Source organism: Lemur catta, chromosome 2 (genome assembly GCF_020740605.2).
Source record: "Lemur catta isolate mLemCat1 chromosome 2, mLemCat1.pri, whole genome shotgun sequence".
Taxonomy (NCBI): Eukaryota; Metazoa; Chordata; class Mammalia; order Primates; family Lemuridae; genus Lemur; species Lemur catta.
Genome location: NC_059129.1, coordinates 8,290,932 through 8,318,664, shown reverse-complemented (window position 1 = coordinate 8,318,664; position 27,733 = coordinate 8,290,932). Strand labels below are relative to the sequence as shown.

General features: G+C 38.0%; 1 protein-coding gene and 1 non-coding gene across 3 annotated transcripts; one reads left to right on the top strand and one right to left on the bottom strand.

Moving 5' to 3' along the window:
• Positions 1 to 8: 8 nt before the first annotated feature.
• GSPT1 (G1 to S phase transition 1) lies at positions 9 to 27,415 on the top strand. 2 transcript variants are annotated; one of them, XM_045542620.1, is made up of 15 exons: positions 9 to 639; positions 11,914 to 11,955; positions 12,073 to 12,114; positions 12,888 to 13,112; positions 14,467 to 14,500; positions 17,150 to 17,227; positions 18,101 to 18,281; positions 18,907 to 19,061; positions 19,230 to 19,370; positions 20,593 to 20,686; positions 21,567 to 21,647; positions 23,212 to 23,385; positions 24,451 to 24,540; positions 24,713 to 24,881; positions 26,928 to 27,415. In XM_045542620.1, the coding sequence occupies exons 1-15, from the start codon at positions 273 to 275 to the stop codon at positions 26,978 to 26,980; spliced, it is 1,926 nt and encodes a 641-aa protein (XP_045398576.1). In that variant the 5' UTR covers positions 9 to 272; the 3' UTR covers positions 26,981 to 27,415. The 2 variants fall into 2 exon arrangements, with proteins under 2 accessions (XP_045398576.1, XP_045398574.1); XM_045542618.1 differs by having other exon boundaries at positions 12,885 to 13,112.
• LOC123633673 lies at positions 4,529 to 4,631 on the bottom strand. Its single transcript, XR_006733699.1, has one exon. It is a non-coding gene; the product is annotated as a U6 spliceosomal RNA (small nuclear RNA).
• Positions 27,416 to 27,733: the final 318 nt, after the last annotated feature.

Here is a 27,733-nt window from a genome sequence, read left to right as displayed (position 1 = left end):
TTAGCGGTGAGGCAGTCCGAAGTGGTTGGGGTTGGGTGGGAGGAGATCCGCTCGCACACACGAGGAGGAGGGTTGAGCTGTCGCCGCCGCCGTCGCTAGTGCGGAGTCAGGACTGTAGCTGCCGCTGCGGCGACGCCGGGGATCGTGTCGCTAGCCCCCGGCCTTTCTGCCTCGCCGCCTTCGCCGGGTCAGCGCGGCCTGCTCCTCCCCGGTCGGTCGCCCCCACCTCCATTTCCCGCCCTCTCCTCACCACACACACGGCCCCCCCGATCATGGATCCGGGCAGTGGCGGCGGCGGCGGCGGCGGCGGCGGCGGCGGGAGCAGCAGCGGCAGCAGCAGCAGCGAGTCGGCGCCCGATTGCTGGGACCAGGCGGACATGGAAGCCCCCGGGCCGGGCCCGTGTGGTGGTGGCGGCGGCGGCCCCATGGCGGCGGCGGGGGCCGAGGCCCAGCGTGAGCAGCACCTCAGTGCGGCCTTCAGCCGGCAACTCAACGTCAACGCCAAGCCCTTCGTGCCCAACGTCCACGCCGCCGAGTTCGTGCCGTCGTTCCTCCGGGGTCCGGCGCAGCCTCCGCCACCTCCCGCTGGCGCCGCCGCCAACAACCACGGAGCCGGCAGCGGCGCGGGAGGCCCTTCGGGTAAAGGGCCGGGACGCGGGGCAACCCCGGGGACGCGGGGCGAAGCCGGGCCGGGAAGGCTGGAGCAGCCGGCCTGGGAACTGAAGCCCACATGGGGTGGGGCTGCGGCCCGGCGACGCGCGGCCGTGGGGCCCGGCCGGCCGGCACGTGGGGTGCTGACAGTAGCGCCAGGCGCCGGCCGGCCTGGGTGGGGCGGCCGGGAGCCCGGGAGCCGGCCTGCGTGGGGCGGCCGCGTCGGCTGGCGGGGCAGGGAGGGGGCAGCGCGTCGGAAAACCCCCTGGGCCTGAGTCCCGCCCCTTCTTTACCTGGGGGGGCTGCAGTTACCCCTGGAAATGGGAACCGTATGGGACGGAGCGGGGGCCGCGGCAGGTCAGTGCCACGAGGCCCAGAAGGGAGGACAGATGGAGCCAGGAGTCAGTCGGGTGGGCGTTGAGAGGTCCAGGAGTGGGGAAGATAAATGCTTTAGTTTTCCATTCACCTTAGGCCCAGCCGAGAGAGCGTCTCTTGCTGCAATTTCTACTATTGAAACTGTAATTATGTCTTAAATATCTATGGCACGGAACCGTCCTGAAGGAATCCCAAGATGCATTGCAGTCTTGTGATCGGGCAGAAACTGTTGGCTATCAACACGAAGATCTTTTTTACCCTTAGAAAGTTCACAAAGTGTCACAAAGTTAGGATTCCTCACCTAATCACTTAATGTGTGGTATGAAACTGTATTGTGTGTCTTTATTAAGTGGGGCTTAGACTTTAATTTTCTGTCAGTGACACGTTTAGAATTTTCATTGTTGTAAAATCGTTGACCTTATTCCAAGTACTTGGTGTTCATGTGTCAGTAATCTAGTCTATTTTTTCAGACACTTGAGCATTTGTTATAACTTAATAGTTGTCACGTGGTTTTTTTTTTTGGCCGTAACTAAATCAGACTTTGTACGATTTCAAGTTAAGTTCTGTCTTTAAAAGTCTTCCTGTATTTAGGGGCTGCTTAAGTGGTAGCAGGCTTTCAGGTGCTGATTTTGTAGCAATGTCCAATGAATGAACTTTATTCTCATAATGGAGTTTTACCTTGAAAAAATGAAAAAGGAAGGAAAAGGCTGACTGTCCTTTCATTATTTAGCCAGGATATTGGTGGGCCAGGTCACAGACTTCTCCAGCTCATTTTAAGCATATTGTTGATTTCTCTGTTTAAAGTTCTGTATTGTGGTATTTCTTAGATAAGTGGACATTGTAAAAGTGCTCTTGGAGTTTGATTTCTTCAGAAACTTGCCACAGTTTGCTCTCTGGAGGTAAAGGATAGAGTTTGGAGAAATACTTTTGTGACATAGGTATGTGAACACAGAGTTTGGATTTGGTTGTTTTATTGACTGTGGTATTTTACTTGTGTGCGTGGTTGATGTTTTCCTTTTGCATCAGGAAGTTAGTTCAGCTTTTAATTCTTGACTTACATCAAGCCATTTTCACTACCTCAACTAGTTCACTTATCGGCTCCTCAAACTGCCAGATTCCCTATAAATGGAATTTGCAAGACATTTTCTTTTTTACCCTCACTCCTTACTCTGGAGCCACCAGCACCACTCCGGCTAGACTCAGGACTCCATTTATAGCCTCTCTAGCTAGCCATCAGCCAGTCATCAAGGGACAACCATCCATAGAGCAGTGGTCTAAGGTGGTCACTTTTGAGTGACTAGACATTACCTCTTACATAGGTTTTTCTCTTCCTGGTATTTGCTAATTTGTAGTTTTACTTTTAGTCCTTTTCTCTTTGACATTGCTAGAATTTGGAAATATAAAAATTTGTAGGGAAGTTGTTGGTAAGAAAAGTCCCTACATTATGGCAAACTTTTTTTCTTTAATCGTAAACCTATTTTGGTGTCACTGACTTTACCAACTGCTTCTACCAAAATGCCAGTTAATGTTTAAAAAAATTATCCTGTGTATGATACCTACTTGGAAAAAAATGGATTTTCTAAATTGAGATCCAGAATTATGTAGGACTGTTGGATTGCATGTTCTACACCATTCTGGTCCATAAAAAGTTACGGTCAGAGTATGATGCTTGGAAAAAGCAGGGCGGGAAATTGGAAATAGCACCTCACCTGAAACTTACAAAGGGGGAACCAAGAAGTTTGCAAGTTTTTTTGATAGTGAGGAAATGGATAATCATAGGGCTAGCATGTTTTCTTTTGTTGTTAAGACATAGCTGAGATTTGTGGGGGATTTTTTTTTTTTTTTTTAGTAAAAAAAAAAAAAATTAAAGAGACAGAGTCTCACTCTGTTGCCCTGGCTAGAGTGCCATGGCGTCTGCCTGGCTCACAGCAACCTCAAACTCCTGGGCTCAAGCGATCCTCCTGTCTCAGCCTCCTGAGTAGCTGGGACTACATGCATGCGCCACCATGCCCGGCTAATTTTTTCTATATATATATATATATATATATTTTTTTTTTTTTTAGCTGTCCAAATCATTTCTTTCTATTTTTTAGTAGAGACGGGGTCTCACTCTTGCTCAGGCTGGTCTGGAACTCCTGACCTTGAGAGATCTGCCCGACTCGGCCTCCCAGAGTGCTAGGATTACAGGCGTGAGCCACCGCGCCCGGCCTGTGGGGGATGTTTTTAAACTAGATACCAGGAGAGCTGTTGAAGGAGCCTAGAGATCAGACCCCTAGAATAACTTAAAAATGTGCCTTACTAGGAGACTATCTGTCATTTCTCCTGAAAACAGGTTGGTTTGTCTATTTTTTCTTTTTTAAATACCTACAGTGCTGCCTTGAGCAACCTGTAGAGGAAGATGCTTTTGCTCAAAGTGTCATTCACCATCACTGGAAGGCTGCTGGTTATGTCTGTCTCCAGCCATCCCAAGTCAGAACTTGGGATTCAGTGTTGACCTTGGATCTCTGAAAATTTAAAAACACAGGTTTCCAAAGAAATGATTTAAGTAGAACCCCTTTAAGTGTAATTCACTTAAGTGCAATTCTCTACAGAGCTAAGTAAATTGGCCAAGTGATTCTCATTAAAATAGAGGGTCTGGAAGGAATGAAAATGTAGAAGAAAAAACTTAATGGGTACTAGAAAAACATTTTCCCTGGTAGAATGTACTTATTTTAAGTTCCAATTTGCACCTAGTTGTCTTTTTTTTTTTCCCCAGCTGACGGAGTCTCATTTTGTTGCCCAAGCCTGCAGTGCAGTGGCTTAATTGTAGCTAACTGCAGCCTCAGACTCCTGGGCTCAAGCTTTCCCTGCTTGAGCCTCAGTTTTTCTGCTTCAGCCTCACAAGTATCTAGGACTACAGGCTCATTCCACCACACCTGGCTAATGCTTTTAATTTTTTTGTAGGGTCTTGCTATGTTGCCCAGGCTGGTCTCCAACTCCTTGCCTCAAGCAGTCCTCCCACCTAGGCCTCCGAAAGTGCTGGGATCACAGGAGTGAGCCTCCATGCTGGCCTACTTGTCTTTTTTATTGTTATGAGAAACAGGTTTAGCAATGTTAGTCAGGATTACTTGGACTTTAGAACAGCCAGGGTTTCCTAAAGTAATGTGTTGTTTGTACCATGTCACCCTCAATGCCACTCAAAACTGTGCCATTAAAAAATAAGTATGAAATAAAACCAGCAGCCCACAGTACTTCCTCAAAGGAGGAATTGTCTCTAAAACATAGCAAATTGTATTGTGAAACTTGAATTTTAAAGAGAAATGTTCTTTTTTAGTGTTTGGGTTTTGCTGAATGTGTTTTTGTGCCGAAGGACTTTAAATATTTTTTTAATGATTGAGACACAATTTACATAGTATAAAATTCACCCTTTTACGGTGTACAGTTCAGTTAGTTTTTAGTATATTCACAAGGTTATGGAATCATCATTTGGTTGCTTTTAATCACTGAATATTCTTTTCTTTTTTTAAATTTTTATATTTAATTTTGAGTGTCATTCTTGCACAGGGACCGTGCTAATCTTCTCTGTATTGTTCCAAGTTTAGTATATGTGCTGCCAAAGTGAACACAATCACTGAATATTCTTAATAGTGCCCTCTTCAAGGCCACCAGAGTAGGGAGGATCCTGAATCAAAGTAATGATTGTTTTGTCCAGAGACGCTTTACACTTTATTATTATGTATTGCTAGGTATTTATTAAATGATACCTGTTGAAGACTGTGTGATAGATAAGATTCTTTTTTGTTTGAGACAGAGTCTCACTCTGTTGCCCGGGCTAGAGTGCCGTGGCATCAGCCTGGCTCACAGCAACCTCAAACTCCTGGGCTCAAGCGATCCTCCTGCCTCAGCCTCCTGAATAGCTGGGACTACAGGCATGTGCCACCATGCCTGGCTAATTTTTCTATATATATTTTTAGCTGTTCATATAATTTCTTTCTATTTTTAGTAGAGACGGGGTCTTGCTCTTCCTCAGGCTGGTCTTGAACTCGAGCTCAAACGATCTGCCCTCCTCGGCCTCCTAGAGTGCTAGGATTACAGGCGTGAGCCACCGTACAGGCTGATAGATAAGATTCTTGATGTGGAGTTTGTTTTTCTTTAAGTTCATGCAATAACAATTCTAATGTAAAGATGATTTTAGGCTTTGATGGGACAGTAAATGAGATAGAGTAGGAGGAAGAGATCAGTGGAAAGTATTGTTCCTGATCTACTTCTCCTACCTTGACTTACTGATTATTAGATTTTGGCTTTTTTGTTTAATGGTTTTACATGTATGAATGGCTTGAGTGTGAGGATTTAAGGAACAAATGAGGGCATCAGCCAGTGCTGTGCTATGCCAGGTGGAGCACTTGTTTAAACTGTTAGACATTTTGACTGGGAATAAACCCTCTTTGGAGCACGTTTTATTTTAGTGCTGTTAGTACATAGCGTATGGCATTCTTTTATTCCTTATTTTTTACCTTTTCTGAAATTGTACTGCATGAAAAGATAGCAATTAAAATGTATCAGGACAAATTAGGGAAGTATTATAGAGGATAAAATTTAAGCCTCGATTTACTTGCTTTGGTTTGCTGGGGAGGAAATGTCTTAAAGTGTTAAAGCAGTATTATCTTTCTGGTTGAAGAGAAAGGAATGAAAAAAGATCTGATAACCTTTTGGGGTGAGTTAGCTGTATGAGAATGGAATTTTTTCCAGAGATGTGAATCTCTGGTTTTTCTCAGATATGTGTACTAGCAACCAATTAACAAAGCTTCGCCTGTCCACTGAATGCTGTGCTGGGCACTTGAACTTACACCAAGATGAGTAAATTGGGGGCCTCAAGGAGTCTAGAAAAAGGGGTCACGTGTCCAGTTAACTCTAGTGGAAGACACAATGTGTTAAGAGGGCCATAGAAAGGGTGTAGATGGCTTTCAAAGCTGAGAGCAGGAATTCCTTATGTAAACAATTTCAATCTTGTCACCTTAATCATAAAACTAAAGATTTATCTATTATTAATATTTGCTAAGTGTTCTTCATGAATACTTTGTGTTTGTTTAAGATCTAATTCATGCTATTTTATGGAATGAAGTGTATCCCAGTTCTAGAATTGCAAATAAAGCTAATTGAAATTTTTAAACTAAAAAAAAAAGAAAAAAAAAAGATCTAATTCACATAGAAAATCCCCCCTTCTTGTATTTCCCTATTTAGATTTAAGTTTGCCAAGACTTCACTAAAGTAGAGCACAGGTTATATTTTTACGCTACCTATTGTCTCTTTCATATCAAACAGTAGTGAGTGTAGTTACTACAATTCTGGCTAGTGTATCTATTGGGGCATGTTAATTTAGAATTTTATCATTCTACCCTCAGTTCTTAAAAATCTTTGGGAAGCAAGACTTTGGCCTCTAGTTGGAGTCTCTTGATTGTTCTGAAGTCCTCAGACTCTGTTTTTTGCTGTCAATTGTTGATTCATATCAAAGCTTAAAAGTTTTGTCCTTGTTTTCAATAGATTTTAACAAAGCATGGCTAGGCTATAGACGTATTTGGTTTCTTCATGAATGGCTTTGTTCTAAGAAAACTTCGTTGTGACAGTACTCCAAGTTGAACCAGTTACCCATCATAATTCTACTGATGAGGAGAGAGAAACAATTACTAAGGAATTCCTCAGCATCTTTCATTAGCCTCAGAATGGTGACACCCAGTTCCAAACCACATTCCAACTAGGTAATTGTATGTAACTTCACTTGAAAAAAACAAAAAGTGCATACCTTAGGATGTCATTGGATAATTTCTTGGCTGTTTCTATAGAACTCCAGTATATTACCACACTACTAAGCCATCTGTGTCTGTCTCCTTTGGGTGGTTGATACTGATAGCAGAAAGATGTTTTTCTGTTATTTTTATACTTTATTGGGGCTACCTGAAATGGTTTTGGTTGATGTATTTTAAACATGCGTCAAATTGTTTATCAAATAGAAGAGATACAGATCATAAGTAAGACTATCTTTTAGGGTTGTTTGAGAAATATAATGGAATTGAGTTACTTCACATACAGAAAGTCTAATCAGGTTGATATGTGGCATTGCTTTAGTAACTGAATAAAGAGGGTCTTAGAACAGAACCTTACAGCTGGAAATGACCCTAGCAGTAGGATTTCAAGCTCTTCATTTTCAGATAAAGAAACTAAAGCCTTAGAGATGGTAAATAAATGCCTAAGGTCATGCACAGAGTTAATGACACAGTTGAGTCTAGAATCTAAATTTGCCACCTGTTAGTTTAGTGCTTTCTGTCACACTGTGCTGTTTAATAATGGGGTAAAGAGGAATGCCTAAAGCTAATTACTACAACCAGCATGGGTTTTCTGAGAGAGTGGCCCTGGCATTTGCCTTTCTAATGTTTCATTCTTAAAAATTTTTGTAATTATGTTGGGGCTTTAAAGTGCTTGTAATACATTATTGAGAAATTACCACCAGTGCTTAATATGCCCTTATCATTAGGTCTTCACAGTATTCTCCTGAGGTTTAGGTACTGTTGACCCATTTTACAGGTGAGAAAATTAAGGCTCAGAGAAGCTAAATAACTTAGGTCATGTCCATGAGTAAAAGGAAGCGTGAGGATTAGAATTTATGTCACGCCAAATCTTACTGTAGTAGTAGTAGTGACTCTGCTAGACCTTTCCTTGTGATTTGATATTAAGTACGTTTTCAGAGACTGGGCCCATGAATTTGGACTATGGCATTGAATTTATGTTCTGTCTCAGTAGCAGCAGAATGGCATTTATCATAAGTAGGCCATGCTCTAACTTAAAAGTAATATTTTGAAATTGCTTCTTTCTATATTTTTTTAGAGTGTTAGGTAATTAAGGCAAAACCATCCACATTTTTATGTGTTCTGCAGACTTTTCTTTCTGATGTCTGCTTTTACTGTTTTCCAGTGTGGTCTATAGGAGAAAAATACCTCAGTGTGCAATGTTGGTGAGACTGTATGGTCACCTGAGTGAGTAGCAGAGAAATTTTAGTTCCTTACTTAAGCTATGCTTTAACATCTCTTGAATATAGTGTTTCTCTACCCCCTCTTTAGAAAGCTGGCACACTTAGGATTATTTTTACTCCATTGAACTCTCTTGGAAATACAGCAAATACACAGAGGCTAGGGTTGGTGAGAAAAGTGAAGTGATAAGATTAGAAGGAACCGGTATGAAAATCAAAGAAAAATTGCTGAAGTAAATGCAGTAAAAATTGATTGTGTATTCTATACAGTACACTGTGCCAACTGTGGAGATTACAAGAATAGAGAAGAAAGTCTCCATATTTCAGAAGCTGATCCACCCCACAGTTCATTCTGGAAGTCTGTAATCTCCTAGGGAGCAAGAACTAACATAGAGGGTACCTGCAACTGAAAGAGGTGTCATATCCTGGGGGAGAGATCATTGCCTTTCAGGGTGCTGGGGCAGACGGAGAACAGGACCAAAGTGGGCAATCAGGTAGGCGACTGTGTACAATTACGGAGAATCCTTCAGAGGAGCTGGAACTGAGTCCAACATGTAGCCATTAGCCAGATGTGGCTAATTTAAATTTACTAAAATTAAATAAAATTTAAAATTCAGTTCCTCAGGCACAATAGCCACATTCCAAGTGCTTAATAGCCACATGTGGCTAGTGACTGTCATATCCCAGCACAGGTATGGAACATTTCCATCATTACAGAAACCTGGACAGAATTTTTTCACACATATTTCTCAGTTGCATTGCAACATAAGACACTTGTGACTAACGTGACAGCACTGAAGTTGTTTTTTTCTTTAATGAACACACCATTTAGCTAACAAGACTGAAAATTTTAGTTAGGATGGCTATGTTAAACATTTTGTATGGTTATATTTAGTGTGTAAAGAGGGTTAAAGATTAGTTTTTGTATCTAAAGCAGTAAAGATTTAAATTGCAGATTTATTGAATATATGGATTAAGTACTTTTTAAGAATTAGCCAAAGATTTGTGTTTAAAACATGTAACTTGAATCAAAACATAGCTTTTATTACCTGACATACATATGACCTTAACTAACTTGTGCTGTATTCATGAGCTGGCTGAGTAGGATTCTCCATGTTTAAGTCCTTTGATCCATATTTCAGATATTTAAAAAAATTTTATGCCTCTTTTTAAAATTGAAGTTAAATCTGCATAAAATTAGCCATTTAAAAATGAACAATTCAGTGGCATTTGTACAGTCATAGTGTGTTGTACAACCAGCACTTCTATCTGTCCAAAACATTTTTATCACCCTAAAAGGAAACCCACATTCATTAAGCAGTTACTCCCCATTTCCCCTTCCTCCCAGCTTCTGCCAGCCACCAGTCTGCTTTCTGTCTCTACGGATTTACCTATTCTGAATATTTCATATAAATGGAATCATATAGTATGTGACCTTTCGTGTTGTTTCACCATGATTTAGTTTTGAGATCCAGATCTGTGTTAAATCACAGGCAGTACTATTGGTTGGCTGTCTTGTAAAATCATGTTTTAAAATTTGTGGTAATGTACCTAATATTACAGCCAGTTCATTAATCTTCCTTTATCATATACTGTAGTATTAATTTTTCCTTTTAATTTGGGGTATGGCAGTTGCAGTCACTGGTACACTCTGACAACTTTACCACTTAAAAGAGCTGTTCCATTTTTAAATACCTGATAAGGATATGTTTCTGAACATGGAGATAACATCGGAAAACTTGAAACCATAATTTCATTCCTCAGGAGAGTTTCTAACGTCTTCCAGATATGACCCATACAGGATGTGAGAAATCAAGCCCTTAATGGTCATGTTTGTTAACCGTGAACAAATGACTTTGAAGGTAGGAGAATTCTAAGCCCAGGCTAATTAGTAGCCAGTGAAATCTGGATCTCATATGCATTATGAATAATACCGGAGTAGAATGAATGAGTATGGGTTGTTTGTGCATGTGTGAAGACTGGGCACAATTATATTGAGTTCACATTTAAAGAATATCTTGCTATGTATGTGATTTTTCTGGTTCATTTCAAAAACATCAGTTCATGGATGTGACTGGCATTGCCATTGTGATCCACAGTCTAAATGTTTGATAGAAAGCTTTTTTCCACCATGGGAAACCATGGTCAACTTATTTTTGGGCCTTTTAATATCAATACGTGCATATTAAGCACTTCATTGTTTTTGGTCTGTGACACTTATCTTTGCCTCTGTAACCTTTACAGTCTTAAGACAAACATTATAAATTGTAGACTTGTTTTGAAAAATAAAACTGAACAGATTTTCATTATGCTGCATTATGCAGCCGTGCAGATGGTCTCATGACACATGTACCTGTCCTGAGAGGTCTCTTACAACCTTATGCATGTATTGTATAGAGATAGTCCTCCACTTAGGATGGTTCAACTTGAGATTTTTTCGACTGTAGAATGGTGTGAGAGCAATATGCATTTAGTAGAAATCATACTTTGAATTTTGATCTTTTCCTGGGCTAGTGTTAAAGCGGTACGGTACTCTCTTGTGATGCTGGGCAGCGGCAGAGCCGCAGCCCTGGGTCAGCCATGCAATCATGAAGGTAAGCTACTGATAGTGTACTGTGTAGTGTGCTGCCAGCTGATTTTGCCCAACCATAGGCTAATGTAAGTGTTCTGAGCACGTTTAAGGTAGGCTAGGCTAAGCTGTGATGTTCAGTAGGTTAGGTGTATTAAATGCATTTTCGACTTTTCAGTTGACAGTGGATTTATTGGGATGTAATCTCATAAGTTGAGGAGCATCTGTATTATAAATCTAAGAGTGTGTGCTAAGAACTAGGTGGTCAAGTGTAAGTACTGTTTGGTTTTGAAAAGTTCAGTTACAGTTAGAGATGTCTCAAGTGGTGGAGAGAAGCCCACCATACCACCGTGCTTGCCCTTTATTCATCAGGGACAGGAAATTACTTTCCTCAACATTTGATGCTGTTGAAGTTTGGGCCCAAAACACCTTCTTTTGACTCTTATAGGTATTAATACTTTCTGGGTAGTGATTTTAAATTAGAATTTTGTAGGTTATAAATTCACTATTCTTTATTACTTGCTGTGCATGATTCATGGGACTTCAAACTCTTTGGTATCTTTCTATATCTTGGAGACACAAGAAGCAGGGGCCCTTTCTTACTGGAGTATCATTTAGGTTTATCAGATATGAAAAACAGACATATATTTGGGTGTTAGTATGTATTTCTCCTACATCTCTTCCAGTAATGTCATTAGTAGATTTGCAGTGTAACAGCTGTGGAAGGTGGATCATTGCTTCATCTTAGAGTTCTAGTATAGGACAAAACCAGCATCACTGGAATCACCTTTTTGCAGGTGTTTTAAGGGCCTTATATGTTTTTCAGGACTTTATACAAAAGTCATTTATCTTATTGGTATCAAATTTAATTTATTCAGAGATCTTGATAACATATGACTATGGAATTTTATAAAGAGCTAATCATAGCCTTTTTGGGCTAGAGGGTTACCAAGAGAGAATCTAGGAAAGCAGATGAGTATTGAGCAAAATCTCACTAATTTGATTTGGGCTGGGCTGTAGATTACTTTTACAATATCCATGAAGAAAAAGGTTTACACAGCAAATCAAGAGAATAAGCAGGCTTTTATGAATATATTTTAATTACTGAAAATGTTTTAAAATCGGCTGAAACTGGTAGAATTTTGAAAAGTAGGTTAAAAAGAGACTTCTAATTTGAAGACCTGAGTTAGCTGCCATCGATCTAAATTATTGAGGCTTGCGCTGTGTTATTGAATTTCTGTTTTTTACTGTATACTAAAAGATAAGTGAAACATAATGTGGGTCTCAATTTTTAATAGAATTTATTTCTGTTAAACAGCACCTGTGGAATCCTCTCAAGAGGAACATTTGTTGTGTGAAGGTAATTTTTTATGATATACTCTTTGAAAGTTTGATTGTGAAAACATTAAGTTATCTATGGTGTATAGAGCTAGATATTGTTTTGTAAATATATATTATATCTCAATTTCTTGTCTAGGTTCAAATTCAGCTGTTAGCATGGAACTTTCAGAACCTGTTGGTAAGAAAATTTCTGACCATATTAATACAGTAATATGAAACTCTTTCACTCTCAAGACATAAGGTGCAAATGTAAGTGTTATGATTATTATAATGCCTACATTTAAGACACATTGAGTCTTTGCTATTAGTATTTAGAAGGCAGAACTAATTGGGCATTGACACTGCCTTGGTAAACTTAGTGATTACAAATAGAACTGAGTGGAGGAATGCTAAAGTCAATTTAAATACTTGTTCCCATTTATTTTGTGAAAAATTTCCTTCCTTTTTGTAACTTTATTCTTAAAGAATTCATGTTCACAAAGTGATTATTAAAGTTGATACCAAAGTTTTACTACTTAAAGAGGAAAGGGAAAATAATCTCCTAAATCCTTTTACCCCTTTTCTGTGTTCTGATTTTAGACTTTACTTCCCCCCGCCTCCCTGACCCCCACTGGCAGGGCATCCTGACACTGGAATAACTGAGCTGTTGGGAATGTTAGATCTCTTGTTTACATTTTGTTTGTCCTTATGAAAATGAAGCTTTGCTAAAATAGCAGTCTCACATAGTCTTTGAGTCAGAGCTTTCTGAACTGACAGCAGCAGTGGGGCCATCCTGATGGCTATTACCCATTTCTTTTGTGAAAGAGATTTTCCTGCTTGTTTGTCACTGGACATTAGGAAATGGAACTGTATATGCAAAGTTCCAATTGTTGTTTTAAAGCTTGTGTATTTTAAAAGTATCGATTATAAGTTTTTTCAGAATATTAAGTTAAAATTTCTTAACTTCAGTAGAAAATGGAGAGACAGAAATGTCCCCAGAAGAATCATGGGAGCACAAAGAAGAAATAAGTGAAGTAGAGCCAGAGGGTGGTTCCTTGGGAGATGGAAGGCCACCAGAGGAAAGTGCCCATGAAATGATGGAGGAGGAAGAGGAAATACCAAAACCTAAATCTGTGGTTGCACCTCCAGGTGCTCCTAAAAAAGAACATGTAAACGTAGTATTCATTGGGCATGTAGGTAAGTAGCACTCGGCAATTATAAGAAATGACCAAAGTTACTGGATACATCAAATAGAACTTCTTTAGCTCTTTGGAGATGTTTGGTGAAATTGAACTGAATTAATTTAAAATGCCTCGATTTTTAACCTGCTAGATTTTTTTTTTAGCTGGCAAAACGTTGCAAGTACTTTGTTCTTTTTTTTTTTTGAGAGTCCTGCTTTGTTGCCTGGGGTAGAGTGCCGTGGCGTCAGCCTAGCTCACGGCAACCTCACACTCCTGGGCTCAAGCGATCCTCCTGTCTCAGCCTCCTGAGTAGCTGGGACTACAAGCGTGAGCCACTGCGCCTGGCTAATTTATTTCATTTTTAGTAGAGATGGGGTCTTGCTGTTGCTCAGGCTAGTTTTGAACTCTTGACCTCAAGGGACCCTCCCACCTCGGCCTCCCAGAGTGCTAGGATTATAGGCATGAGCCACTGCACCGGGCCCAAGTACTTTGTTCTTGAAGTTTGGGCAAATGAACAATTATGTAATGGCAGAAACTGGAAGAAAATAAGCTTCAGTATATTTGTATGAAATACATATACATGTATGTATGTCTATACATGTATATAATGTCTGTAGACCCCTGATGATGGTTCAGCATAATATATCAATATCTTAGAAAATGTGCCTTTTTTATGTGAACGCCTATTATTAATTTTAATTAATTAACCTTACTAGGTAGTTTAATTTTATGTGAAGTAAGAAAATAACTTGGTGTAACTTCTGGGTGCTTGCCAGGTTGCTGGTTTGGTTTTTGCCAAAAGAAACCTATTTAATTGACTCAGATATTTTCTAATTATCTGACCTATACCCAAAACTGTGAGAAGAAAATGTAGAATTATGTGCCTTTTATTTCTTCTATCTCTGCCTTCCCCCTGAATATGAAATACTGTATTCCTTTTTTAGTAGCAAGAACTCCTTTGAAATTTATAAAGGAACATGTACCCTATTTGTTAACAATGAAAGAGTGACTACCTATATGTACTTTACAGCTCTCTAGCTACTTTTGCTCTCCTCCAAATATAAATTCCCCATGGGAATTTATATTTGGTTGCTGCTGTGCTTGCTAGCTGAAGGTCAGAGAGCAATCTGTTCAGAAATTCTTTGTCAGTAAAGTATTTCTAAGTCATTATTGAGCTATGGGGAGTTTTGGCAGCCTCATTTCCAAGGGAGAGGATACTAACTAGAGTTTATGCCCCAAATTCCTATTACAGTTCAGTTGCTTTTGCAAGGTTTAATTATATATGCTAAAGACATTCTTAGTTGTGTTTGCATATGTAGCTGTTGGTTTTTATATATAACCTATGGCTTGCATGTTGATGTTACTTTTAGATGCTGGCAAGTCAACCATTGGAGGACAAATAATGTAAGTCTGTATCTTTTGTTAAATAATAGAGTTAATTTGAATGAATTTTGGGTATTGTAAACATTCATACAAAGGAGATAAAACAGTGCCCCCCATAAAAGTTAAGAAAAAAAATTTTTTTTTAAGAGGCAAGGTCTTCACCATGTTATCCAGGCTGGTTTCCAATTCCTGGCCTCAAATAATCCTCTCACCTCAGCCTCCCAAAGTGGTGGGATTACAGGCATGAGCCACCATGCAGGTTAGAAAAATTACTACTAATAATAAAATTACCTATAGGGAAGGCTGATGTTGAGAGGTGATTTTTGCAGTGTGATCATTGTTAGTATTTTCCTGTGGATTTTAATCACCACCAGACTCTTCATGGATCATTGATTAAATGTGTTTCTGAAAGCTTTTCTTTTTTTTGATAAAAACAACTACAGACCCTGCCTTATGGGAAATCTTGGTCTTCTTTGAGTATGATTTACTTGGGAATAATGAAAACCAACTCTTGAATCTGGTGAATGGGGGAAATGTTTTTTCCTCATTCATCAGCTCCTTGAAATTATGTGGATTTAATAACAGGCAAATAGCCTGGCTGACATGCTAAGACAATTTTTTGTCATACTATAGAAGCTACCTAGGTAGCTTGGTGAAGCTACCTAGGTGAAATCACCATGGCTGGCCTTGACTAATGCATTCTAGTGTTGATGAAATCTTTATAATTAAAAGGTCCTAAATTTTTAATCCCTTCTCTAAATTAGATCCATTTCTTCAGACCATGTCATCAGAGGACCTAGAGGGCATATCATCATCATCTTAATAATCTTAATTGATAAAGTTTATTTGTTTGTTTGTTTACTCTGCCTTCCCCTGGTTTTCCTCCTGCTCCCTGGCCTTAATTGATAATCTTGCCAGTTACCTTGCTTATGAAAATTTCCAAACAGCCACCCTAAGACTGGCAGTTGACCAGGGATCCTTAACCAAGGGTCCATGAATGGAAGTTTCTTGCCCATTTGATGTTGTGTTTCAGGATACTGTGTATTTTTTGCTGATGGGCTGTAATTTTTGGTGGCATTTCACTGGAGTTCTACATTCAAGTGCTTAGGATCACTGCACTATAGATGACTGCACAGAGAACACAGAGGTGAAAGCTAGGAACAGGAAGCTTTTGATTTGGATTGAGTAAAGGGAAGCAGTTAGGCATTACTAAGGAATTATTTTAAGATTAAAGTCTCTTAAATGTCACAATGGTATTTAAAAAAATAAAATTACAACCTCACTTTGTCAAGTAACAGAAGTAAGAGGTCATTGCCTGGATAACACTTGCAGTTTTTTTCTTTTATATAAATACCTATATTTACATTTACTTTTTATTTCATTTTAATTTTTTTTTTTTTGGAGACAGTCTCACTCTGTTGCCTGGGCTAGAGTGCTGTGGCATTAACCTAGCTCACAGCAACCTCAAACTCCTGGGCTCAGGAGATTCTTCTGCCTCAGCCTCCCGGGTAGCTGGGACTATAGGCACATATCACCATGCCCGGCTAATTTTTTCTATATATTTTTAGTTGTCCAGCTAATTTCTTTCTATTTTTAGTAGAGACAGGGTCTCCCTTTTGCTCAGGCTGGTCTCAAACGCCTGACCTTGAGGGATCCTCCCAGAGTGCTAGGATTACAGGCGTGAGTCACCGTGCCTGGCCTTTAATTTTAATTTTTAAATACATAATTTTATATATTTAATGCATTTTAATTTTAATACGTAGTTTTAAAAAAATTGTTATGTTGTCCAGGCTGCAGTGCAGTGGCTATTCATAGGCATAGTCATAGCACACTACAATCTTGAACGGTAGGCTCAAGTGATCCTCTTGCCTCAGCCTCCTGAGTAGCTGGGACTACAGGCATGTGCCACTCTGCCTAGCTTACATTTATTTCTTAAGAAACTGTTTGTATTCTGAAATAATTTTAATTTACAGAAAGGTTGAAAGTATAGTACAAAGAGATGCCATATACCCTTCATTCATCCTACCCTGATGTTAACATCTTACATAACCACAGTGCAGTCATCAAAACTAGGAAATTAACATTGACACAATACTATTAACTACACTACAGATCTTATTTGAATTTCACCAGTTTTTCTACTAGTGTCCTTAGTTTCCTCCAACCTGTGACATTTCCTCAATCTTTCCTTGTCTTTTATGACTTTAGAAATTAAGAGTGCTATTCTTCAGTTTCAGTTTGATTAATGTTTTCTCACAGTTGGATGAGATTCTGCATTTTGGACAACAGCTTCACAGAAGATGCGTTGTGTTATTTTCAGTGCATCATTTTGGGGATCCTTGATGTCAGTCCTGTTTTATGGATTCAGTATGTTTTTACTTATTACTGGTAATGTTAGCCATGAGTACTTGGTTAAGGTGTTGTCTGTCAGGATTCTCTGCTACTATAAAGTTATTTCTTTGCTTTATCTGATAATTTGAGACTGTGCAAACATCATTTTTCCACTTAAACTTTCCACAATTTTAGCATTCACCAGTGGTACATTTACTTTAAAATAGCTGTTTTCCGGAGTTGAAATTCCCTCTCTAGGGCTTTAAAATTTTCCTGATTGCACTGAGTAATTTGTGAGTAATTAAGTGTTTACTTATTTTTTTCTCGAAATGTTTTCAGGTATTTGACTGGAATGGTTGACAAAAGGACACTTGAAAAGTATGAAAGAGAAGCTAAAGAAAAAAACAGAGAAACTTGGTATAGTAAACTTTTATGACACTATAAATTACTTTTAAAGAAATCATGTCCACATAATGCTTTTGTAGTCTACTAAAATATAAATTTTTTTTTTTAATTTTTATTTTTTTGTTGTCCAGCTAATTTCTTTCTATTTTTTAGCAGAGACAGGGTCTCAGCTCTTGCTCAGGCTGGTTTCGAACTCCTGAGCTCAAACGATTCACCCACCTCGGCCTCTCATAAAATATAAATTCTTGAGGTCTAAAATGGTATCATAACAAAGGAAAGTTTTCCCTTCCCCTCAGAATATACAGTAGATCTGTTCCTAATGATTTAATGACTTACACAGAGGAAATTTGGAAATGCCCCAAACATCTGGTAATACACTTGTTGGAGAAATTATAAACCATCCATTTAATTAGGTCATATAACCACTTTTTTTTTTTTTTTTTTTTTGGAGACAGAGTCTTGCTCTGTTGTCTGGGCTAGAATGCTGTGGCATCAGCCTAGCTCATAGCAACCTCAAACTCTTAGGCTCAAGCAGTCTTCCTGCCTCAGCCTCCTGAGTAGCTGGGACTACAGGCATGTGCCATTATGCCTGGCTAATTTTTTTTTTTTATATATAATATTTTTAGTTGTCCAGATAATTTATTTCTATTTTTAGTAGAGACGGGGTCTTGCTCAGGCTGGAATCGAACTGCTGACCTCAAGCGATCCACCCACCTCGGCCTCCCAGAGGCGTGAGCCACTGCACCTGGCCTATTTTAAATTTCACCGATGTTGTATGATGGATATAAAGCTGGATGTTACCAGTTACACCTTTAATGGTAGAAGAACATCTTAAAAACTCTTATGTTCTTAGCAGTATTATTCTTATTTTAAAAATTATTTCAGGTACTTGTCTTGGGCCTTAGATACAAATCAGGAAGAACGAGACAAGGGTAAAACAGTAGAAGTGGGTCGTGCCTATTTTGAAACCGAAAAGAAGCATTTCACAATTCTAGATGCCCCCGGCCACAAGAGTTTTGTCCCAAATATGATTGGTGGTGCCTCTCAAGCTGATTTGGCTGTGCTGGTAAGGACATTTCCAATCCATCTGCGTACTTGTTAGCAGTCCAGCTTATCTCTTCAGTATTTGAATTTAGGTTGAAGTGAATTATATTGATGTACACACTCACAATTTGCATTTTTGTCACAATCTGCTCATGAAATCTTTATAATTTGATTTGCCTCTGAAAATATGGTTCACCTTTTCTCTCCCATTGCTGTTATCTATAAGTGTGTCAGAACTTAGTGTCTATCAAATGCCAAGCCCACTGATAGGTACAGTGGGTAAAAAATGAGTAAGAAACCATCTGTTTCTGAAGGTCTTCAGTCATTTTGTGATTTTGACAATGTACTGGCACTGGATCACATAAACTTTTTTTTTTTTGTAGTTATAATGTCTAGAAAATATTTCAATTATAAAATATACAGGCATCCTAGATTTTGGGAATTTGGGGCATTGAAAGAAACATTCCATAATCTTAAACCAACTAAACATTGTTTGATTTGTGACATTCAGAAGCATGTACATTATAACTCATTTGCTTCTATTTTCTTGCAAAAAACTTGTGATATAACTGAAAAGAAAGATGTTTTACTGCTAGAAGGATAGATCCGATGTGTAAGAGGTAACCGATTTCATTGCTTGGAATTAGGTAATCTCAGCCAGGAAAGGAGAGTTTGAAACTGGATTTGAAAAAGGAGGACAGACAAGAGAACATGCAATGTTGGCAAAGACAGCAGGTGTAAAACACTTAATTGTGCTCATTAATAAGATGGATGATCCAACAGTAAATTGGAGCAATGAGAGGTAGGCTTAGATGTTTTACTGTTATTTTATGGACATGTTAGTGGAATTAAGGATAGTTTTGTTATTGTATGCCTTTTCTCTAGGGTTTTTCCAAACCTTAAATTGTTTACTGATGAAACTAGTTTGTTTGGTTTACATTATAATTGAGTTATTTATAAATATTCATAGATATGAAGAATGTAAAGAGAAACTAGTGCCATTTTTGAAAAAAGTTGGCTTTAATCCCAAAAAGGACATTCACTTCATGCCCTGCTCGGGACTGACTGGAGCAAATCTCAAAGAGCAGTCAGATTTCTGCCCTTGGTACATGTAAGTAACCATTTCTTCCTGTTTTAAAAAAAATGTCTCTTTGTAAGTCATTTAAGAAAATTTTGAAAGTAATCTTGGCTTTAAAAATAGCAAGAACTTTGCCCCTTTTAAATTGGGTTGTCTTTTTGTTATTGAGTCGTAAGAGTTCTTTTTGTACAGGATGTAAGCCCCTTATCAGATACATGATTAGCAAATATTTTCTCTTATTCTATGGATTGCCTTTTTCACATTCTTGATGGTGTCCTTTGAAGCACAAAAGGTTTTAATTTTGATGAAGTCCAATTTATCTATTTTTTTCCTTTGGTTGATAGTTCTTTTGCTGTCATACCTAAGAAAACATCACCTGATGCAAGGTCATGAAGATTTGGCCGTGTGTTTTCTTCTAAGTGTGTTATAGTTTTAGCTTTTACATTTAGGTGTATGTTTTGTTTTGAGTAAATTTTTGTGCAACGTATACGGTATGTGTCTAGGTTCATTTTGTTTTTGCATATGGATGTCCAGTTCTTAGGCACAATTTGTTGAAAAGACTATTCTTTTTCCATTGAATTGGATTGACACCTTCATTGAAAATCAGATGACCACAAATGTTAAGAGTTTATTTCTAGACTGTTCAGTTCTCTTCTATAAATCTATATATCTGTCCTGGGCCAGTATAACATAGCTTTGATTACTGAAGCTCTGAGGTTTGGAAATCAGGAAGTGTAGTCTTCAGTTCCGTTCTTTTTCAAGATTGTTTTGGCTATTCTGAGTCCCTTAAATTTCCATCTGAACATTGAGATCTGCTTGTAATTTTTGCAGAATAGGCAGCTGGGATTTTAATAAGGATTGCATTGAATCTGTAGATCAATTTGGGGAGCACAGCCATTTTGAAAATATTAGGTCTCCCAATCCAAACATTGTAGTTTTAAAGGAGAAATTATGTTGTGGAATCTTGGTTTCAGAGCTGGAAAAGTCCATAAAAATTTATTAATGGAATATATGATTACAGTATATGGGCTGTTTCCTATAACATATTTTTCTAAATCTTAATACGTTTATGGGGAAGCCTTATACTGAGCTGAGGTGAAATGGATAATAAATTGGTTAAATGAGAAGAGTACATGGGTAGAATGGAAATAGTGTTATAAACCATGTTTTTTGTTTAAAGCCACACTTTTGTGACTTCTTTAAAAATTTTGATATTTATGTTGACTTATTAAAATGGATATTGTTATATTCTCAGCGGATTACCATTTATTCCATATCTGGATAATTTGCCAAACTTCAATAGATCAGTTGATGGACCAATCAGGCTGCCAATTGTGGATAAGTACAAGGTACCCAAAATGTTAAAGAAATTGGGTTTTATGGGGGTGAGATCATTGTTTTGTGTTTTGTTTCTAATTATGAAAAAACTTTATTAACAACATAACAAAGATGTCTTTTTTTTTAATGTCTTCATATTAGTGGTATAGATAGGCTATAATTTATTAAGCAAGTTTAGTTTACATCGGCTGCTATTTCCCAGTGAGCCAGTGGTCATTTCTTAGTGATAAACCCATACAAGTGAAACTGCTGGGTTTAAAGGATTTTCATATAAAAGTTGATGGATATTGGTAAGTAGCCTTCCAAACATACTGTGCTAACTTATATTACCACCAGCAGCATGTGGGTGTTAGTTTTACCATAGCCTCACCAACACTGGATGTTGGTCTTTAAAAAAAATAAGACTTCATTGTGTTGAACTGGATTTTCAGCTTTTTTTTTTTTTTTTAAGTTTTGCAGTATCAATTTATGTAATATTTTGTACTCCTCAAATACTTTATTCCTTCATTAGCTCCATTCTAAAATTAACAAATATTGTTTTTCCAGTTTTACACCTGAGGAAACAGGTTCAGAGATCAGGAGAACCTGAATTTGTACAAATAGTTCAGATCTTATAATATAAAATTCTGTGCTGTTTTCTGTACCAAAATTTCTTTCAAAATCTTAGGCATATTTAATTATTAATATATAATTATACAGATGCTTATGACAAACTTTTATAGAGTGTTTGTTAATTCTCCTATATTTAAGATTAATTCCAAGCATTCTGCCATTGAGCTAATGATTTTCCTTTCTGAATAAGCCCTGTAGAATTTCACTCTGGGTTGTTGAGCTGCTATAGAGCAGCAACAAAAGTCTGAAACTTGATTTTTTTATGCTAAATTTCAACAGGACATGGGCACGGTGGTCCTGGGAAAGCTGGAATCAGGATCTATTTGTAAAGGCCAGCAGCTCGTGATGATGCCAAACAAGGTAAGAATTAGTTACGCTCTTTCCCATTTAGATTTTCTCTTGAAAATATTAGCAAAGAGCCAGAACTTTGTAAAAGCACAGGGATTTCCATTAAAAGAAATTTAACTTTTTAAAGTCAGGATTATGGCTGGGCACGGTGGCTCATGCCTGTAATCTTAGCACTTTGGGAGGCCGAGGCGGGTAGATCATTTGAGCTCAGGAGTTCAAGACCAGCCTGAGCAAGAGCGAGACCCCATCTCTACTAAAAATGGAAAGGAAATTAGCTGGACAACTAAAAACATATCTAGAAAAATTTACCTGGGCATGGTGGCGCATGCCTGTAGTCCCAGCTACTCAGGAGGCTGAGGCAGGAGGATTGCTTGAGCCCAGGAGTTTGAGGGTGCTGTGAGCTAGGCTGATGCCACGGCACTCTAGCCTCGGCAGTAGAGCAAGACTCTAACTAAATAAATAAAGTCAGGATTATGTTTTGTTAATGTCAAGCACAAAGTTTGAGAAAGAATCTATGGTGCCATTATTTTTCAATGACAAATGAAGGGGTCTTAACACCATGTTAGAGCTAAAAGATGCATTGTGAAGAGACTACCAACCTCCTTATTTTATAGGCAAGTAAATAGAGATCTGGAATGAAGAAGTGACTTTCTTCAGTTAACACAGTAAGAGCCAGGGATGAAAACTGTTTTAATCATGATGTAAGTGGTATGTGTGTGTGTGTATATGTATAGTTAGGTTGGATACTACAAAATAATGAGTCTAAGCTATGCAGAGGGTTTGCCTTTATCCTAAATGGGTCTTAACTCTGTCTTATAAGTTTTTCACCATTAGAGTTTCATTAAAACATGCAGAATCACTATGAATTATTCCCTTGTGTTATTTCTGATTGCTCAATTCCTGATATTTGCAGATAACCTATTGCTAAGAAACTATTACTGGTTTTCCAGAGAGGGTTTCTCTAACAGCTCCAAAAATGTTACTTATGTAGGAACATAGACATGAATTATCAGGAGCTTCAGATATGAGAATTTATTTACCATGCTAATTCCAAGCCCAGTGAATTAGAAAAGGTTTCCATTGTCAATGTAATGTTTAAGTATAATTGGTACCTTAGGAATTGGACATTCAGGTTTTTGGATGTATTATGCATGGGAGATTACAGTATTCTACCATAGCATCTTTTATCCAAAGCATTTATTGATTGAGTCGCGCTCTGTGGCCCCAGCTAGAGTGCAGTGGCATCATCATAGTTTACTGCAACCTCAAACTCCTGGGCCCGAGCAGTCCTCCTGCCCCACCCTCCTGAGCAGCTGGAACTACAGGCCTGTGCCACCATGCCCAGCTAATTTTTCTATTTTTAGTAGAGACTGGGTCTCACTCTTGCTCAGGCTGGTCTGGAACTCCTGACCTCAAATGATCCTTCTGCCTCGGCCTCCTAGAGTGCTAGGATTACAGGTGTGAGCCACCATTCCTGGCCTTGACGTGTAACTCTTTATTGAACAAGTGTTCAGATTTTTTATTCTGTAATGCAGTGAATATATCAGAAAACCTCCAATCTTGGTTTCTCTTAAAGCACAACGTGGAAGTTCTTGGAATACTTTCTGATGATGTAGAGACTGATACTGTAGCCCCAGGTGAAAACCTCAAAATCAGACTGAAAGGAATTGAAGAAGAGGAGATTCTTCCCGGATTCATACTTTGTGATCCTAATAATCTTTGTCATTCTGGACGTACATTTGATGCCCAGGTAAACAAGCTATTGCAGTGGTCTTAAGTGATTTTTAGTGTCTAAATGAAATTAGGACATGGCACTTAACCCACATTAGTGTGTAGAAGGGGAATTTAAATGGTATAAACCATTTATATATTACAGCCGTGACATATGTATCTCATACACATAAGGTCTTCAAGATGGTACAAGTGCTATTTGGATAGGAAGTAGTACTCTTTGTGAGTTCCTTTTTATTTTTGATCTCCTGTTGATAAATTTTTTATATCTAGTATTTACTTTGACTAGAGTTAAGTTGCCTTGGAAGTCATGGTTTGTGTGCTTGTTCCGAGCAAATAAGCTTCCAGACAGGAAATCACACACATGTTTTTCTCCCTGTCGTTAGCAACCTGACCTCCCTGGGAGAATGACAGTAAAATGATTGATACAGTTAACAGAATTTTTGAGTTCTGTTAAAAGATATGATGATTAATCAAGTTAGATGTTGATGCCAGATGTAAGGTTGTTTACTTTTACTGGACTTTGGATATTGAGAAATAGAGCTGTAAGTATAGAGCTGTAAGTTCACATCCAGGTAACTTGTGAGCAGTAACGATTAGCTTAATTCCTTGGGGAATATAAAGGAAAGGCTTCCCAGAGAAGAAAGTCTGCCTGCTACTTGTGTGGTTGTTTTGTTTTTGTTTGTTTTTGAGATGAGGTCTTGCTGTGTTGCCCAGGCTGGACTCTGAACTCCTGGGGCTCAAGTGATCCTCCCACTTCAGCTTCCCAAGTAGCTAGGACTATAGGTGTGAGCCACGGGCCCTGGCTTGCTTGCTATGTTTTTAAAGTTGATCAGGCACTTGCCAAGAAGATAAGTAAGGTATAGGATATTGAAATACATGCTTTTGAGGTTAAGTAACCTTATCTGTCTTGTGAACAAAATTAATAAGACCCATCACCTCTAACACAGAAATAGCTTAAGTTGGTGTCCTACTGAGATGGTGAGTTACACTAATTCTTGTGATACTATATGGCACTTGACAATATTCAATTCTTTTTTACCCTAGGGATAAAGATAAGAACTTTTGTTTGTTTGTTTGACAGATAGTGATTATAGAGCACAAATCCATCATCTGCCCAGGGTATAATGCGGTGCTGCATATTCACACCTGTATTGAGGAAGTGGAAATAACAGTGAGTTTGTTTTAAGATAATTGGTTGGTTTATTTATTTTGGTTTTAAGACTATTTTATCTTGATGATTTCTGAGCAGCAGTAGTGATGCACTTTTATTTGTACTCCTGTTCTTCCTAAAGATTCTTGTATTTGGCATTATTCTGATCTTCTCATCCTCTTTTCTTGATTAGGCCTTAATCTGCTTGGTAGACAAAAAATCAGGAGAAAAAAGTAAGACTCGACCCCGTTTTGTGAAGCAAGATCAAGTATGCATTGCTCGGTTAAGGACAGCAGGAACCATCTGCCTTGAGACCTTTAAAGACTTCCCTCAGATGGGTCGTTTTACCTTAAGAGATGAGGGTAAGACTCTTTTTTAATATTTTTTTTTACTTCAGGATATTGTGAGGGCACAAACGTTTTGGTTACATTTTATGTCTTTGCCTCACCCAAGCGAGGATTAGAGGCATGCCCCCCGTTTACAATGCTCACCACATCCATTAGTTGTGAGTTTACCCCCCATAACCCCCTAATCCCTGGAGAACATTACTACCGTGTGAGCACCATAGTGTTGGTCAGTCAGTGCCAATTTGATGACGAGATGGTAAGAATTTTAAACTGATGTCTAGTAGGATGCCTAGCTTTGGTAACCTTCATCGTGAGTACAGTACACATTGCAACAGATTCAAAGAAATATATTTGTAAGTGTTTGAGTTGACTGTATTGAAAAACAGAATTATATGTTTTAGCAATAATGCTAAATTTAATAATGCTCTACATGAAGTCTTAATTTTGACATTTTGTGAGTAATGGGATTGCAGAGCAATTTTATTTACTAAGTAAGACGTTTCTATGATAAAATCCTTTTGTAATATGTGTAGAGAATAAAGGTGATAAACAGATTGATATTTTTTTTAACACTTAATTTTTCAGAGTTCTGATTTTATGTTCTTTGGTATGCATCCATTTCTCCCTACGTCTTGGTGATGCAGAACAACTATAACTTTCCTTTCTTGGGGTCATGAAATTCTTTGGTATGAAAACAAAATGATTGTTATGAAACATTTCCTTATGAATTGTTAATATTTCTAACTTTAAATAACTAAGACTGTGGAAAACTTTACATAAAACTTTATGGTTCATTTATTTTTATGGAGGAAGAAAAAACTTATGGTTCAGTTTAAATACAGAATAGTCAATTCACATGTTTGTTCTGATTCCATTTAGCAAAAATTTACTGTATATCTTCTGAGTGTCAGGAACTGTGTTAAGCCCTGTAACGAATATAGTCTCTGAACCTTACTTCAGAGAAAACTGTATAAAGACAGTGTTTGTTTTACTTTAAAGTTCTTATTGTAGCTGAGTGCAGAAGCTAATGCCTGTAATTCCAGCTACTCCTGAGCCCAGGAGTTAGAGGCCAGCCTGGGCAATATAGAAAGACCCCGTCTCAAAAAAATAAATAAAGTCCTTATATCTTAAAACTCTTACTGTTGTTAGTAAAACTGGTTATTGGGTTTATCCTCTGAATATAACAAAATGATCATTTTGGTTATCAATCAGAACCTAATAAAAATTGGGCAGACAGAAGAAAATAAATTAAGGTAGCAGGAATTTTTAACCCCAGAATTACTTTTTCCTAAAAGGTAACTTGACTTAGGTTTTTCACAAGACCCAGTGGGGTTTTTATCCCTTACAACCCATAGGATACTACTGGAAGTTCACTGGATTGTAGTTCAGCAGTAACTGCTACATCCTTTTAGTTGCTTAAGGATAGGTTTATGTTTTTAGCAGCTTTATTGAGATATAACTTACATAATATGAAATCGACCTGTTTTAAGTATACAATTCAATGAATTTTAGTATGGTTACAGAGTTGTACAACTATCACCACATTCTAATTTTAGAACATTTAGAATACCTAAAAAGAAACCCTTAAATCTGTTTATAATCGCCGCTTCTTCCTACCCCAGCCCTGGGCAACCACTAATCTACTTTTTCTATTTGCCTTTTTCGGGCTTTCCATAAATAGAATCATATAATAATGTGTGTGGTCCTTTGTGTCTGGTTTATCTCACTTGGCATGTTTTTGATGTTCAACCATGTAGCACATAATTCCTTTTTATTGCTGAATAGTATTCTATCATATGGATATTCCATTTTGTTAGTCCAAGGATGGGTTTTTTATATAGGGAATCATATTTCTTTTCCAGCTCCTCCAAGTAAGACCCACTTATTAAGAATACCTAATCAGAAATCATGGTTGTGGTGGTAAAACCAGTTAATTAGTAATTTTCATTGCCAAAAAATTTTTTTGATTTAAAATAATAATAAGCTTTAATATCTTACAACATAGACTTGCTGTTAACTACTGAAAGGTTTTTTTTTTTTTTTTTTAAATTTCATTTCTAGGTAAGACCATTGCAATTGGAAAAGTTCTGAAACTGGTTCCAGAGAAAGACTAAAAGCATTTTCTTGATGACCCTGCACAATACTGTGAGGAAAATTGACTGCAAAAGCCGACTTCACACCGCCTTCTTTTATTTTCTGCCCATTGATAAACCTCTCCCCATATTTTGCAAAGAGAAAATTCACAGCAAAAGTCCACATTATGTCAGCTTTCTCATATTGAGAGCTCTGCTATGCCACTGTTGAATTTTTCCTGAGATTTTTTTCCCCCTTTCAAACTCTGCTTCCTTGGACAGATTTGGCAATAGCTTTGTAAGTGATGTGGACATAATTGCCTACAATAATGAAAACCTACAGGAATTTTTTTATTTTTCATTTTCCCCTTAGGCATATTTAGTAATTTTTCCCCAGGCAGATCATTCTGAGTGTGCGAGTGTGTGTGCACATGTTACAAAGACAACTACCATGTTAATAAAATATTCAATTTGAAATCCTTTTCGGTATTTGAATTGCTTTTGAATAATGTTTTTTATCTGGATGTAACATTGTTGCATTAGCTTTTTAACTTTACCAAGTAATTGAATACCTTTTATTACTTGGACTTTTCTAAACTCTTTCCCTACCCACTCCTTTAAATGAGGCATTTACAAACAATGTTGAAGTTTTTATTAAAGGAAAGGATTAGTTTGATCCCTTCTTTTGATGGTCAGTGCATACATACAATTAAATCCCTTTATCCAACTGTGACACTGCTTTACTAGGTTTATCAATTATTTTCTGCCAATTTATATTTTAACATGATTTCTTAA

Coding starts and splice junctions, on each gene's coding strand:
- GSPT1 (XM_045542618.1), top strand. CDS start 273: ATGGATCCGGGCAGTGGCGGCGGCGGCGGCGGCGGCGGCGGCGGCGGG. Junction 20,687..21,566: donor CAATTGTGGATAAGTACAAG/GTACCCAAAATG, acceptor AAATTTCAACAG/GACATGGGCACGGTGGTCCT. Junction 21,648..23,211: donor TCGTGATGATGCCAAACAAG/GTAAGAATTAGT, acceptor TTTCTCTTAAAG/CACAACGTGGAAGTTCTTGG.